This window comes from Sus scrofa, chromosome 15 (genome assembly GCF_054392235.1).
Source record: "Sus scrofa isolate SSC_HxYL_T2T_F1_AM1 chromosome 15, Sscrofa_HxYL_maternal_Yorkshire_Landrace_v2.0, whole genome shotgun sequence".
Classification (NCBI taxonomy): domain Eukaryota; kingdom Metazoa; phylum Chordata; class Mammalia; order Artiodactyla; family Suidae; genus Sus; species Sus scrofa.
The window spans coordinates 33,556,021-33,572,000 of NC_139397.1; the positions used below are offsets into that span (position 1 = coordinate 33,556,021).

Sequence of the window (15,980 nt, forward strand, 5' to 3'; positions counted from 1 at the left end):
TGGATTCCAACCTATCTGAAAAGTTTGCATATGCTATAGAAAACATCCTTTCTATGGAGACAGTTCAGTTTAAAAATATTTTAATATATGAAGATAAGAGTTACAAATATTATAAAACCAGCAAAGGCTTTAGTAGAGTAGGCTTGACACCTGTGGAACCCAGAGAGATCTTTTATGATGTTCTTCAAAGAGCAAATGTTCTAAACTGTTGGTAGTTGTTTCTCTCATATACCTGGAGAGGAAAGGTTGAGTGAAAGGGATAGGTTTCATAATGTAAAAGTGATTAAATTTTGATAGTGTAGAACAGAGGCCAGCAAACTATGGCCCCTTGGCCAATTCTGAGCCAAGGCCTGTGTTATGGACGGAATTTTGTTCCTCTACCAATTTATGTGTTGAAGTCTAACCCTCAGTGTTGATGGTACTTGGAGGTAATTAAGGTTAGATGTGGTCAAGAGCTGGAGCCCTGGTCCCATGGGATTGGTCTCTTTATAACAGAGGGAGAAACTAGAGCTCTCTTCCTTCCTCTGCACCCACAGAGGAAGGGCCACATGAGGACACAGTGGTCTGCAAGTCAAAAAGAGGGGTTCCACCAGAAATCTAATTTTCCACTACCTTGATCTTAGACTTCTAGCCTCCATAACTGTGAGAGAAATTAATTTCAGCTATTTAAGCCTGTTTCTGCAAAAAGAAAGTTTATAAGAACATAGCCACATTCATATATTTATGTATTAACCATGGCAACTTTCAGGATATACTATCAGAATTGAGTGTCTGTGACCAAGATTATTTGACCTGCAAAGGGCAAAATATTTACTATCTAGTTGTTTACTGGAAAAGTGTGCCAACCTCTGCAATAGAGAGTTATCATACACAGCATAGGTTTGGAACAGGTAAAGCTATCCCAGTGGGATATTAAAGGGCAAAGGGAAGAAAGTGACTTATGGACAGTTGTCAAACTAGAACTGACCTGGTCATCTCCAGAAATGTCCTAGACTTCCAAGCTTAACCCTGACCCTAACCCTAACCCTTCCAACCCAGTCACCTTGCACATGACCTGAATGCTTGACAATGAACATTCTTGATCTCAATAGTTGAAGTCCTTGCAAGGCAGGCATGCGGGGGGAGTCTGTCCTCTAGTGAGGCTGATAGGATAAATCAGTTGTCATAACAGTAGACTAGAAAGGGAATAAATGTCACAGAGCAGCATGGACAGCAATGAAGAGATCAGCTCATGTCTCCCTCTCCACAGCTGTGGATCAGCAGGGCCATGAGGCTAATAGTCTTCATAAAGCAAATATTCCAAACTATTGGTGGGTTGCTTCTCCTATATAGCTGGAGAGGAAAGATTGAGTGGAAGGGATAGCTTTCATAATGTGAAGCGACTGGACTTTGATAGAATAGAACAGAGGTCAGCAGACTATGGCCCCTTGGCCATCAGAGGCTTCCCAGTTGCAGAGTAGAACCTGGGAGCAGGTTGTAGAGCAGGATGAAATCTTTGCAGGTAGTGAAAAGTCTTCTCCCTGGATAAATCACAATATACATTTAGAGTCTACATGTGTTCACTTTCTCCCCAACGTGCCAATTTGGAAGTCTAGACACCAGCTTAAATCATCTGGGGCTGGTTCTGGGAATCTGTGCATCTAAGGAATGCCCAGGTAATTCTCTGCACACTGATGACTGAGGGCCACCTGCTGGAGTTCTAGCACTGTTCCTACCTGGGGAGTGGTTGCACCTTTGACCAGCCCCTGAGGGAAGTCCTTAATGACAGAGAGCTTTAGTCAAAGGCACCACATGATGGACTCACTACAGGGGAGAGTTTCTGTACCTGGGTGCCACCAGCCAGGCCAGCCTTGAGGTTTTTGGAACAGAATGCCAGCCTCAGAACCATGTTCTGACTCAGTGATGTAGAATTCCGTGGCTGAGACCACTGCTGGACTGACCTGACTTCAAGCAGAGTTGTTCCAGGTGCCTTTTTTCCTGCCTGCTCAATCTGTGGTGACCCAGCTGTGTTAGGAACAGGCAAAAAGAAGTGGACTCAAACACAAGAAAATATCATCTTTCTTTTTCTCCCCTTGTAATCAATAATTCAACCCTGTAAAGCAAGCCTGATTTCTGATGGAGTGCTTGCTGCAAAGAAGACGACAGGGCCATCCAGCATCCACATCAACTTCTAATTTTTCTTTCTTTTTTCCTTTATTCTTTTATTTTCTTTCTTTTTTTTTCTTATTTCTTTCCTTTCCCTCTTTTTCTTCTTTCTTTTCCTTTCCTTTCTTTCTCCTCTCTTTCCCATCCCCCTCTCTCCCTCTTTCTCTTTCTTCCTGCCTTCCCTGTTTTTCTCTCTCCTGCCCTTTTTCTCTGTCTCATCTTTTCTCTCCCTCTCCCTTCTCTTTCTTTTTTCTCCCTCCTTCTGCCCTATCTCCTGTCTTGCCTTTGGTCTTCCTCCATCTGAATGCAAAATGATGACTTGCTAAAATGTTGTCCATGTAGAGTCCAAGAGGATCTCAGGATAGGGTGGGAATAGCTATGGGGAAGAAGAGCTTGTTATTTTAACTGTCATAACAAATCAATCATTTCTTGAACTCACATCTCCTCTGAGTGAAACTCTATAGCATCTCAGATCCAGTAAGTGGCCACTTAGGTGGATTCAGGATATGAATCAGAAAATGCCCCATGGAGGAGTTCCCATTGTGGCTCAATGGTTAACAAATCCGAGTAGGAATCATGAGGTTGCAGGTTCGATCCCTGGTCTTGCTCAGTGGGTAAAGGATCTGGCGTTGCCGTAAGCTGTGGTGTAGGTCGCAGACGCAGCTTGGATCCCGTGTTGCTGTGGCTGTGGCGTAGGTGGGTGGCTACAGCTCCAATTAGACCCCTAGCCTGGGAACATCCATGTGCCGCCGGTGTGGCCCTAGAAAAGACAAAAAAAAAAAAAAGAAAAGAAAAGAAAAGAAAAGAAAAGAAAATGCTGTATGGACAGATAACAACAGTAATAATAGTATCAGCAGCAAACACCTATATAGCACCTTCTTTGGGTCAGGTGCTTCTTGGAGTGCCTTATACATGATTTGCTTACCCTGGAAGGATCACTTCTAGTGTCTGTAAAATTCATCATGGAATGGAAATATTTTTGTATCATCTATTTGGATATATTTCAATCTTAATATATAATTCATTTTAGTAGATAGAGTACAGAGGATCTAATTCCCTGTTGCTTATTTCCATGTTTTATGGTTTTTTTGTTTTTTTGTTTTTTGTCTTTGCCATTTCTAGGGCCGCTCCCGCGGCATATGGAGGTTCCCAGGCTAGGAGTTGAATCGGAGCTGTAGCCTCCAGCCTACGTCAGAGCCACAGCAACGCGGGATCCGAGCCGCGTCCGCAACCTACACCACAGCTCATGGCAACGACGGATCGTTAACCCACTGAGCAAGGACAGGGACCGAACCCGCAACCTCATGGTTCCTAGTCGGATTCGTTAACCACTGCACCACACGGGAACTCCCATGTTTTATGTTTTTGATGTGATACTTGGAAGCATAATTACCTTAAGTGTTGAATGTCATGAGCCCCAGAGAAAGGTACAACTGCTATAGTAGAATAAACTCTTCTGGAAGGAACCTCCATATTTTATTTATCCTTTCCTTCATCTCCTGGCAGATCCATCATTCATTTGAAATAAGATGAATACAAATGACTTCCTTGGGAGAACAATGTGTTATTTTTAAAATGAGAATAGCCACCCATCTAAATCCAATAGTCCCCAGGAGACCATCACCTCTCTAAAGACTTAAGAGAGGATTAACATTTTAAACATTAGGTGTCTTGATTAATCTGATGATAGCGGGTGATGTGTTCCACAAATACAGTCCTGGTCTGCCAGTTAGATCCGTGAGAAATGACTTGGCATTGGTGGGACATCTCTGTGCCCTAGAGGGTGGAGTGGTGGGGAGCTGGCCCAAGCTGTGTTTGATGGACAGCCTTCCTCAACCTGCCAAGCTTGCTAGCTCTGGGTCTGAATCCTCATTACCAAGTCATAGCCTCTCACAGCCCTGCCTGTATCAACCAAGGTCTGGAGATGGGTTTTAGCTTCTGTGACTTCTGTTATTCAGGCTCCACCAGATGAATACAATTTCGGTTCAACTAGCCAGAAAAACACCCACTGTTCTGGGGCCTCCAGCACCCCCATCAAATGGTCCGTTTCCCTTCTGTCTTATCTTCTGCTCTTCCTCTCAAACTGACTCTTTCATTCATTGATTCATTCAATATTTATTAAGCCCTTATATGCCAGTCACTCTTCTAATTGCTGGAGCTAGATTCTATTAATAAAGATACATTAGTAAAATATGTAATATATTAGAAGCGATTAAGAAAGAAGTCATGCAGGAAAAGGGCATCCCTCAGCTCTTTGGAGAAATCCCAAAATGCATCTCTCTCTCACTCTTGAACACCACCTTCTTCCACAGCAGGTGGCTGCTTAGAGCTCCAGGACAGCTATAAAACTACAGGGAAACTAAAGATGTGGTGCCCTTGGCAGAACCTATCTGAGGTTCCAGAAAAGCCCAATTCCACAAGGCTGGGGTATATTCCAGCCAAGATAGCGTGCGCCCCTGCAGCCATCCTGGGGCCACACGCCACCATGTGTGACCAAGTCTTAGCTCAGTGAGGTGGCCCACTCAGCTTAGACTTCTCAATTCTGTTAATTTGTAATTACAGGTGCAATCCCTGAATGTGTTCCCACTGTAAAACACTCAGATATCACAAATACATCAAAAGGGCTTCTTGACTGCTGGTCATCCCTAAAAGACCTACAACTGTTCAATCATCTTTTGGAACTCTCTCACTCTCTCTGATGTTACTTAGAGATATACCCTCACACACTAAGCTATGCACATATATATGTGCGCACATGACACACACACAATAGTGCATTTTAAGAGCACATATCACTGATTTTTTTCTTACATAAATGGTATATTTATATATCATTCTGGAACTCCATTTTCCTGCTCATTGAGAGCCAACCATATCAATATATGAAGTAATTCAATGATCAATATATTTAGCCAGATCAGCATAGAGCTCTGCATTTTCTTTCAACTGCTCTTGAACTGCTCATAGTATGTATGTACCTCTTGCCGCTGAGGATGTGCACATGTGGGTTTTATTTTGAAGGGTAAGTGCTGAGAAATGGAATGACTGGATTTGCACATTTTAAATGACTAGATTCTTCCAAGCTGGCCATGAGAGGCCCTCCCTGGTTTGTGGTCAGCCCCTGCTCACGTGGACCCAGACCTGAGCTCATGGCAGCAGCTGGGTTTAAGGAAAAACAGGACAGACATTAAGTATTTCTTCCCTGTGACCCCAAGACCGGCTTTAGGGCTTTCTACTTGGGTGTATGTCCTTTCCCAGGGGCCCTCATGTGGACCCAGCTAGGAAGAGAAACCAGGAAAGAAGGCATCAGATAAAATGGTTCTTTGGAGGTGTTGTTTAGTTTAGGAGGTTAAAATTAAAAAGATAACGTCATTTGCATGGTTCTGATTTCAAATGGTTAAAAAGGGTCTACAGGTTTTTGTTTTGTTTTTTTTAATCTCTATTTCACAGCCATCAAGTATCCCGCCCTAGAGACAGCTCATACTGACTCTGTCTTGCGTATTCTTTGAAAAATGTTTTGTGCAGATGTATGGTGTGTGTGTAATTTTTGCTGTTTGTTTCCCAGTGAAAAATGGTACCATATACCATTGTGGGAAATGCAGTAGAGTGGTTGAAAGCATGGATTCTAAAGACAGGCTTCCTGGGTTCACATCCCAGCCCCTAATCAAATAATTTAACCTCTCTCTGCCTCAGTTTCCTCATGTGCAAAATGGGGATTATCACTAGAGTTATTATAAGTTTTATATGAGTTAATATATGTAGAGCTCTTAAAACTATCTGGAGTGTAGTACAAAGCATGAACTCATTTGTTAAAGTATTTATTTAAAAGAGGGAAAGTATAAAGAGGGAACTATCTATGTATACTGTGTCTTTTTTATTATTCAGTATTTTATATTGAATATTTGAATATTGCAAAGTGATCACCACAGTAAGTCTAGTTAACATCTGTCACCATATACACCATTTTTCTTGTGACAAGAACTTTTTAGATCTACTCTCTTAGCAACTTTCAACTGTGGAATTACAGTATTATTTAGCTGCAGTCACTCATTACATCCCATGACTTGATTCTTCTATAACTAGAAGATTGTAGTTTTGACCCCCTTTACACATTCTTCCTATCCCCAGTACCCTGCTCCTGGAAACCACCAATCTGTTCTCTGAATTTATGAGCTTGTTTGTTATTGCTATTGTTTTAAATTACCCATTTAAGTGAGATCACAGAGTATTTCTCTGACTTAGTTCACTAAGCATAAGGCCCTCAAGGCCCATCCATGTTGACACAAATGGCAAGGTTTCATTCTTTGTTATGCCTCAATAGTATCCCATTTTGTATCTTAGTATTGCATAGAATTATCCCAATTCTAAATCCATTCATCCACCAATGGACACTTAGGTTGTTTCCATATCTTAGCTACTATAAATAATGTTGCAGTGAACATGGGGGTGCATATATCTTTTTAAATTAGTGTTTACATGTTCTTTGGATCAATAACTAGAGTGGAATTGCTGGACCATATATATGGTAGTGCTATTTTAATTTTCAGAGGGTCCTCCATAGTATTTTCCATAGTGAATGTAGTACCATACATTCCAACCAACAGTGCATAAGAGTTCCCTTTTGTTCACATCCTTGCCAACACTTGTTATTTTTGTCTTTTTGACAATACACATTCTAACAGGCATGAGGTGATACACTTTTAAAAAATGTTTTTGACATATAGTTTATTTAGAATGGTGTGTTAGTTTCAGGTGTATAGCAAAGTGATTCATTTCTTCATATACATACATTCTTTCTTTTTCAGATTCTTTTCCCATATAAGTTATTACAGAATATTGAGCAGAGTTCCTTGTGCTCTACAGTAGGTCCTTGTTGATTATCTATTATATATACAGTAGTGTGTATCTGTTAATCCCAAATTCCTAATTTATCCCCCCCACCTTTTCCCTTTGGTAACTATAAGTTTGTTTTCTATGTCTGTGAGTCTTTCTCTGTTTTGTAAAAAAGTTCATTTGTATCTGTTTTTTAGATTCCATATGTAAGTGATATCATGTGATATTTGTCCACCTCTGTCTGACTTCACTTCAGTTAGTGTCTCTAGGTCCACCCCACAGGTAGGTCTAGTCCAGACTCCTATGGAATCACTGCTTTGTGCTGGGTCCCAGTGCACATTAAACCTTGTGCATGTCCTCCAAGGGTAGAGTCTGTTTCCCCCTGTCGTAAGTTGCTCCTGCACTCAAGCACCCTATCCTTCAAACCCAAATGCTCTGGGCACTCCTTCTCCTCATGCCATACCCTTAGGCTGGGGAGCCTGACATGGGGCTCAGAGCTTTCTCTCCTGTGGGAAAACCTCTGCGATATAATTATTTTCCAGTTTGTGGGTCGCTCACCCAGTGGGTGTGGGATTTTGATTATATTGTGAAAGCACCCCTCCTACTGTACTCTCCTTTGTCTTTGGATGTAAAATATATTTTGGGGTGGATGGGTTCCAGTCTTTTTTGTCAATAGTTGTTCAGTAGTTGTGATTTTGGTGTTTTCATGAGAGAAAGTGAGCTCAAGTCCTTCTCCCCCACCACCTTGTCCAGAATCCTGCCCCAGAGCTCAGTGTGAAGCAGCCAGGAGAAGTGCCCAGGCTTTGTAGTGGTGTTATCTTTTTGTGGTTTTGGTTTTAATTTCCATGATGTCCTGTGATTATGAGCATTTTTTTCATGTCTGTTGTTTGTTGACCATCTCTATAGCTTCTCTGGATATATTTCTGTTTTGGCATTCTGCCCATTTAAAAATCAGATTTATTTTTTCTATTGAGTTGTATGAGTTCTTGTTCAACAAAACTTGAACAAAGTGAAAAACAGCCTTTTCAGTCTTCCGATACCTGAGTTTTTATGCTATATAATTTTATTCTTTATATCAAAGTAAAACATTATAGACTGAAGTTGGGGGAAAAAAAATAGCTAAGACTTATTTTGTGGCCTAACAAATGACCTATCCTGAAGAATGTTCCATGTGCAATTGAGAAGATTCTTTGCTTTTAGATGGGATATTTTATATACATGTGTTAAGGCCATCTGATCTAATGTGTCATTCGCAGCTAATGTTTCTTTATACATTTTAGTGTCTGAATGACTTATCCATTGAAGTAAGTGGAATATGAAAGTACCCTATTATTGTACTGGTGTCTGTTTCTCATATTAGATCTGTTAATATTTGTTATCTATATTTAGGTGCTCCTGTGTTGAATGCATAAATATTTACAAATGCTTTATCTTGTTTGACTTTTTATCATTGTGTAATGCCCTTATTTGTCTCTTATTAAAGTATTTGTTTTAAAGTCTATTTTGTCTAACTATCAGTACCTCAGCTTTATTTTGGTTTCTTTTTCAATTTAATTCTTACTTTATATTGGCGTATTATTGATTTGCAGTGTTTTGTTTCAAGTGTATAGCAAAGTGATTATATATATACACACACACGCACACGCATATACATATATATCTATTCTTTTTCAGATTCTTTTCCCATATAGATTACTACAGTGTATTGAGTAAAGTTCCTTGTGCTATATAGTAGGCCCCTGTTTATTATCTATTTTATATATAGTAGTGCATGTATGTTAATCCAGAACTGCTAATTTATCCCTCCCTCACTCACATTTCCCTTTTGGTAATCATAAGTTTGTTCTGTGTCTGTGAGTCTGTTTCTGTTTTGTAAATAGGTTCATCTGTATTTCTTTAAGGATATTCCACGTAAGTGATTTCATATGAATATTTGTCTTTCTCTGACTTCAGTTAGTATCTCTAGGTCCATACACATTGCTGCAAATGGCATTGTTTCATTCTTTTCATGGCTGAGTGATATTCCACTGTATATATGTGCCATATCTTCTTTAATCATTCCTTTGTTGACGGACATTTAGGTTTCTTCCGTGTCTTAACTGTTATAGTGCTGCACTGAACATTGGGGTACATTATCCTTTTGAATTATGTTTTTTTTCTGGATATATGGCTAGGAATGGGATTACTAGATCATATCGTAGTTTGATTTTTAGTTTAGTTACTTTTAAGGAACCTCCATACTGTTCTCCATAGTGAATGTACCAATTTACATTCCCACCAACCCTGTAGGAGAGTTTCCTTTTGGGCAGACCCTCTTCAGCATTTATTGTTTGTAGACTTTAGGTGATGGCTATTCTAACCACTGTGAAGTGATAACTCATTGTAGTTTTGATTTGCATTTATCTAATAAATAGCAATGTTGAGCATCTTGTCATGTGTTTCTTGGCTATCTTGAATATTTTCATTGGAGAAACATCTATTTAGATCTTTTGCCCATTTTTTAACTGGGTTGTTTTTGCGATATTGAGCCACATGAGCTGTTTGTATATTTTGGAGATTAATCCGTTGTCAGTCATTTCATTTGCAAATATTTCCTCCCATTCTGTAGGTGGTCTTTTCATTTGGTTGGTGGTATCCTTTGCTGTGCAAAAAGCTTTTAAGCTTAATCGGGTCCCATTTTTTGATTTTTGTTGTTTTTTTTTTTTTTCATTATTCTAGGAGATATATCAAAGATATTGCTGTGGTTTATGTCAAAAAATACTCTATGTTTTCCTCTAGGACTTTTATAGTATCTGGTCTTACATTTAGGTCTCTAACCCATTTGGAGTTTATTTCTGTGTATAGTATTAGTGAATGTTCTAGTTTCATTATTTTACATGGAGCTGTCCAGTTTTCCCAGCCCCACTTACTAAAGAGACTGTTTTTTCTCCATAGTATATTCTTGTCTCCTTTGTAGAAGATTAACTGACTATAGATACATAGGTTTATTTCTTAGCTTTCTGTTCTGCTCCGTTAATCTATATATTTATATTTCTGTTTTTGTACCCATACCATACTGTTTTGATGACTACAGCTTTGTAGTATAGCCTGAAGTCAGGGAGCCTGATTTCTCCAGTTCCATTTTTCTTTCTCAGGATTGCTCTGGCTATTTGAAGTCTTTTGTGCTTCCACACAAATTTTAAAATTTTTAATTCTATGAAAAATGCTATTGGTAATTTGATAGGGATTGCATTTGAATCTGTAGACTGTCTTGGGTAGTATAGTGATTATGACAATATTGATTCCTCCAACACAAGAGCATGGTATATCTTTCTATGTGTTTGTGTTATTTTCGATTTCTTTCTGCCGTGTCTTATAGTTCTCAGAGTACAAGGTTTTGCCTCCTTAGATAGGTTTCTTCCTAGGTATTTTATTCTTTTTGATGCAATTGGGAAAGGAGATTTTTTTCCCTTAATTTCACTTTCTGATCTTTTGTGATTAGTATACATAAATGCAGTATACAGAGATTTATCTGTATTGATTTTGTATTCTCAACATTACCAAATTCGGTGATGAGCTCAAGTAGTGTCCTGGTAGCATCTTTAGTTTTTTCTATATATAGTATCATGTCATCTGCAAACAGTGACAATTTTACTTCTTCTATTCCAATTTGGCTTCCCTTTATTTCTTTTTATTCTCCAATTGTCATGCCTAGGACTTCCAAAACTATGTTCAGTAAAAGTGGAGAGAGAACCTTGTCTTGGTTCTGATCCTAGAGGAAATGCTTTCAGCCTTTCACTACTGATTATAATGTTACCTGTGAGTGTGTCATATATGGCCTTTAATATGTTGAGGGTAGACTCCTTCAGTACCCACTTTCTAGAGGGTTTTTATCATAAATTGGTGTTTCATTTTGAACAGGTTTTTATACATCTATTCAGATTATCATATTTTATTCTTCAATTTGTTGATGTGATGTGTATCATACTGGTTGATTTGTGAATATTGAAAAATCTTTTCATCCCTGGGATAAATCCCACTTGATCATGGTATATTATATTCTTGAAGGGCTGGCCTGGTGTAGGAGACATATCTCGTCATTCAACCCTGCCCCCACTTTTGGTCATCTCTTCCATCTTTATGATTGTCTAAACAGCCTATTTTGTTTTTAATAACTCTCTGTAGCTGAGTGTGTGCTGAGATCAGTTAGTGTCCCAAAGAAGAGGATCTCAGCACCTAGATTCAGGCTGATTGGAGGGCAGACCTTCTGGCAGCAACTTTTAAAGAATGCAAATATATTAAGTCCTGCAGGACCAGAAGCATAGGCCCCACCAGCCATCAGAGCCAGGTGATCCGGAGATGTCCCCTGGGTAAAAGTCACAAAAATCAAGGCTCCTATCTTGCACTCTTTAGCTAACTCACCTACTTATTGCAGATTTTTTATTTCTACAAAGTTAGACTTAAAGGTATATCTCTGGCCATGTCACTAAGTAAAAATGCAAACTTAAATACAGCATACACAATGCTATCCTATTAGCACATGTACACATACCTTTCCTCCATGGACATACATGCAAATGCATAGAAACAGGCCTGGAAGGAGGTATCCCAAACTACCAAGAGTGCTTGCCTCTGAGGAGGACCTAGGATTGGAAGGGGAGGTCATTTTTACCTTATCATTGTGAACAGTTTTTTTTTTTTTTTTTTTTTTTTTAAACAGTGAAAGATGTATTCAGTACATATTTTAAAAATTTTCTTAAACTAAAAAAAAAGTTTAATGACATTTAACTGGTTAATGACACTTAGTGCTTTTAATATTTAAGAACAGGAGTTTCCGTTGTGGCTCAGCAGTTTAAGAACGCAACTAGTATCCATGAGGATGTGGGTTCAGTCCCTGGCTTTGCTCAGCAGGTTAAAGATCCAGCATTTCAGTGATCTCTGGTGTAGGTCACAGATGTGGCTTAGATCTGGTGTTGCTGTGGCTGTAACATAGGCTGACAGCTGCAGGTTTGATTTGACCTCTAGCCCAGGAACTTCCATATGCCACAGGTTCAGCTCCCCCTGCCCCCCCCAAAAAAAAAACAAATTTAAGAAGAAGAGGATAGTAAATCAATCTCCTACAATGGGTAATGGTTAGAAAATGTAGAGACTGTGGGAAATCTCTAAGTGGAAAATGCCCCATAGCATGTACTTTAGAAATCAAACAGTGCTTTTCCCTCCCCCTACACATTCTCTGTCCATGGGTTTTATCTTAGCAGACCAGTTACCTTCTAGGTTTCTCTAATCAGTCCTTACAAACATGAGTTATAGAAAATAAATTGCATGTTTTAATGTAAATCTAAATATTTCTTTATCTACCACTTGGGAGTTTTTAGCACTTCAGTTTTTTGCTGTTTCTCTAGCATTCAAAGCAGCAGTTCTCAAGGCAGGGGGCCGGGGGGGGGGGGTGCGGACCCAAATCACAGCAATACCTGCAAACACCCATCCATGCAGGGAGTCAGAGAAAGGAGCCCTGGCTTTTGGTGGCAAGTGTTGTATCCCTCAGCCATGCAGGGCAGCAGGTGGGCTAAAGGCATTCACTTTGAGGTCCACCTTTAGCATGACATCATTTGTCCAAAAAAAAAAAAGAAAAGAAATTAATTGATGCAAAATGGCCTCAAGCACACACCCACACCAAAAGCTATTTTCAAAGTAGTCTTCCCATCCCCTGAAAAAAAATTTAAAAAACACACTCAAAACCATTTTGTAGTAAATTGGCTGGCTGCTTTGCTATATAGTAACTACAGATTTGATAGCATTTGACCAGAATACTTGGTTCAAATCACAGCTGATTGGCTTTCTAGAAGTGTGACTTTGGACGGCTTACTAAATCTCTTACCCTTAGAGGCCCCATCTGTAACATGGAGATGATCCTGGGGGCCTCCCTTGTAGAGTGTTTGCAGGTAGTAAATGAGCTAGTGGCCAGGTAGTAAATGAGCTAGTGCCTGGCATACAAGAAAGTATTTAAGAAGCTAAGCCTTTGTTTGAATAAACTTACAGCTTTATGAAGTGAAATGATTATCCAGTACACCCTCATCTAATGACTGTGCTGCAACTTGGACACGACGCATGTGCTCCTAAGACCATCCAATCTTTCTGGGAAGCCCTTTCATGTGCCTACACAGAATGTGTTATTAAGTGCCAACTATATGATGCTGACTTGGCAAGTGGCCATAAGTTCTAAAGGCAAATTTTTCCTTAGAATAAGGTAATGTTTGGCTCTCTGGCAGCCTGGCCACCTCTTCATTAAACCCACAGGGCCTCTTTAATAGCGATCTGATTTATCCCCATTGGGGTTTGGTTTTTATTAAGAGACTCAAGGATTTAATAAACACATGGTTGAGAGCCATTTCTCTGTGGTTGCTTATAAAGTAATAACAGAGATAAGATCTTAAAGCGCAGCTTGTGTTCCTCTCTGGCATGAGATAGTTTGAACCAAAAAAAAAAAAAAAAAAAAGGTAAATAAAAAGCTCTGTCTAGTACACAGTGTGAATCCCAACTTCAAACAGAAATGGCCTTTGATTGTAACAGCTCTTTATTCACTAGTATTGGTGTCTCAAATAGCTTTGAGAAAAATGGTCAAAACCAAGAGAAATGATGCCTGTCTTCTTCACCGAATAGGTCTTATATTTTGGTGGGGGGGGGGGTGCTCAGTGAAACAACTTGGAGTGGTTTCCTGGCCCCAGCCAAGTTTCTGGGCTGTGGGAGGAGTACAGAAGTGCTGTTCCTGAGGACCTGGGCTCAGAGGGACACTGGCCAACACCAGCCAAGTGTGCAGGCAGGTTAACCCAGCTCCTCTGGATCTGTGTTACAGGAATCATGTACCGCAAGTCGTGTGCCTCGTCAGCGGCCTGCCTCATCGCCTCAGCGGGGTACCAGTCCTTCTGCTCCCCAGGGAAACTGAACTCAGTGTGCATCAGCTGCTGCAACACCCCTCTTTGCAACGGGCCGAGGCCCAAGAAACGGAGCAGTTCTGCCTCAGCTCACTGGCCAGGGCTCCTCAGCACCATCCTGCTCCTCAAATTAGCTCTTTTTTTGGCACACTGCTGAAGCTGAAGGAGATGCCAGACCCTCCTGCTTTGTTCTTCTGGCCCGCCCTCCCCCTGCTCCCCGAAATTCTGCTGGGTGTCCTTTTATTCTGGGTGGGGAGGAGACTCTGTGTTCTTTTAGTTCCTTGGCAAATAACAAAATAGCTCAGTGTAAAAAAAAAAAAAACAAAAAATGATCTGAGCTCTGAAGAAATTCAGTCTGCCTGAATTTTCAGTGTGTCCTCAAAGGAAGGAAGGCGGTAGAGTGAAAATTGCCCCAGTCTGTCCCCAGAGTGGAGGCCAGGCTGGCAGAATCAGCCCTTAGGCGACACTTAAGTGGCCATATGCCTTCTCCCAGGCCACTCCTGTCCCTGATAGTGGCAGTTTCTTTTGTCACTGCTGTAAGCAGGTAATATTCCTTTCCTGGGGGGAGGGCCAGTGAGCACTCTAGGCGTCCTTCCTTAAAAGTCACACTTCGTGCTCTTGAATACCATTCTCGGTGGCAGGGTTGGCTGGTTTCATCACCGAGTCGGACTCTGGTGACTCATGATTCAACAGCTGAGGCTTGGACTGGGGCTTGGCCTCACTCTCGCTCTGAGAAGTGCTTAAGAAAACCTTGTCAGTTCTCCTTGCAGAGGAATTGCTCCTGGAAGCCAGGAAGATGAGCGGGCGGTGCACCGAGCGGGCACTGTCCATGGTGGAGGCCGCCTGGGCGCGCAGGCGCTTATCCTGATTGGCGTGCGGCAGCGTCAGGCGGCAGCGCAGGACCTGCGCAAACACACTGCGGAACTGCTGCGAGGACACGTTGTACAGCAGCGGGTTGACCACGGAGCTCAGGTAGAAGAAAGTGTCCGAGAAGGGGAGGAGGATCATGTATGCCTTGAAATAGGCCTTGGTCCAGTCCTGCTTGGGTTTGGCCGCAGCCATCATCCTCCGAATCTGGTTAGGCATCCAGCAGATGGCCAGGGTCACAACGATCAGCCCTGAACAGGCGGGGGAGCGGGGGCGGGGGGAGAAGAAGAAAAAAAAAAACACTGTAAGACCACCACCACCACCAACAAAATACCCACAAAATCATTAGCCTCTCAGTTCTGTGCTTACTGGCCAGGAAACTACTGATTTTTCAAGTTGTGTTTGAGGGCTTTTTGTTTGTTTTGCCGCGAGCAAAAAAAAAAAAAAAAAAAAGAATTTAACATTGTTTCAAGGCCGGGGAGAGTTGACTGTGTTAAAGAACATTAAATGCTTTAGACAATTTATTTATAGCTGTTGATGCCTGTTAGACAAAAAAATGTTTTCATTGTTGTTTGTATATCCAGAAAGCATTTTATATAGTCCATAAAGCTGGTTTTGTCCTTTAAAGAATAGATGGACACAGTACAGCCATATCAGTTGAAACAATATTTGTATTTTTAGTCTTTTTTTTTTTTTTTTTTTTTTTTTAGGGCCGCACCTGCAGCATATGGAGGTTCCCAGGCTAGGGGTCAAATTGGAGCTGTAGCCAGTGGCCTGCACCACAGTCACAGCAATATCAGATCCGAGCTGCATTTATGACCTACAACACTGGATCCTTAACCCATTAAGCAAGTCCAGGGATCAAACCTGGATCCTCATGGATACTAGTCCAATTCATTTCCACTGAGCCACGATGGGAACAACTCTCTATAAATATATATATATTTTTATGGCCCCACTTGTGGCATATGGAAGTTCCCAGGATAGGGATGGAATTTGAGCCATAGCTGCTATCCTACACCACAGCCATGGCAGTGCTGGATCCAAACCATGTCTGCAAACTACACCACAGCTTGCGGCAACACTGGACATTTAACCCACTGAGCAAGGCCAGGGATCAAACCCACATCCTCATAGAGACTATGTCAGGTTCCCAATCTGCTGAGCCACGACAGGAACTCCACATATTTGTATTTTGAAGAATGTTTGCATAGGGAAGATCCA

At 40.9% G+C, this 15,980-nt stretch overlaps 2 protein-coding genes across 8 annotated transcripts in view; one reads left to right on the plus strand and one right to left on the minus strand.

Moving 5' to 3' along the window:
- Positions 1-15,980, plus strand: part of LYPD1 (LY6/PLAUR domain containing 1) — a 45,945-nt gene that overhangs the window by 22,453 nt on the left and 7,512 nt on the right. For 2 of the 4 annotated variants that reach the window (XR_014828683.1, XR_014828684.1), the window contains exon 3: positions 13,811-14,861. Coding sequence is in view for 2 of the 4 variants with exons in the window: in XM_013983958.3 (XP_013839412.1) it covers positions 13,811-14,046 (236 nt within the window). In the remaining 2 variants the exon portion in view is untranslated. 4 annotated transcript variants of the gene reach the window in all.
- Positions 1-15,980, minus strand: part of GPR39 (G protein-coupled receptor 39) — a 264,572-nt gene that overhangs the window by 11,642 nt on the left and 236,950 nt on the right. Inside the window, exons 2-7 of one of the 4 annotated variants that reach the window (XR_014828743.1) lie at positions 13,822-15,007; positions 12,429-12,549; positions 11,510-11,600; positions 3,539-3,692; positions 1,941-2,004; positions 64-1,520 (exon numbers count right to left, since the gene is read on the minus strand). Coding sequence is in view for 1 of the 4 variants with exons in the window: in NM_001128487.1 (NP_001121959.1) it covers positions 14,493-15,007 (515 nt within the window). In the remaining 3 variants the exon portion in view is untranslated. 4 annotated transcript variants of the gene reach the window in all.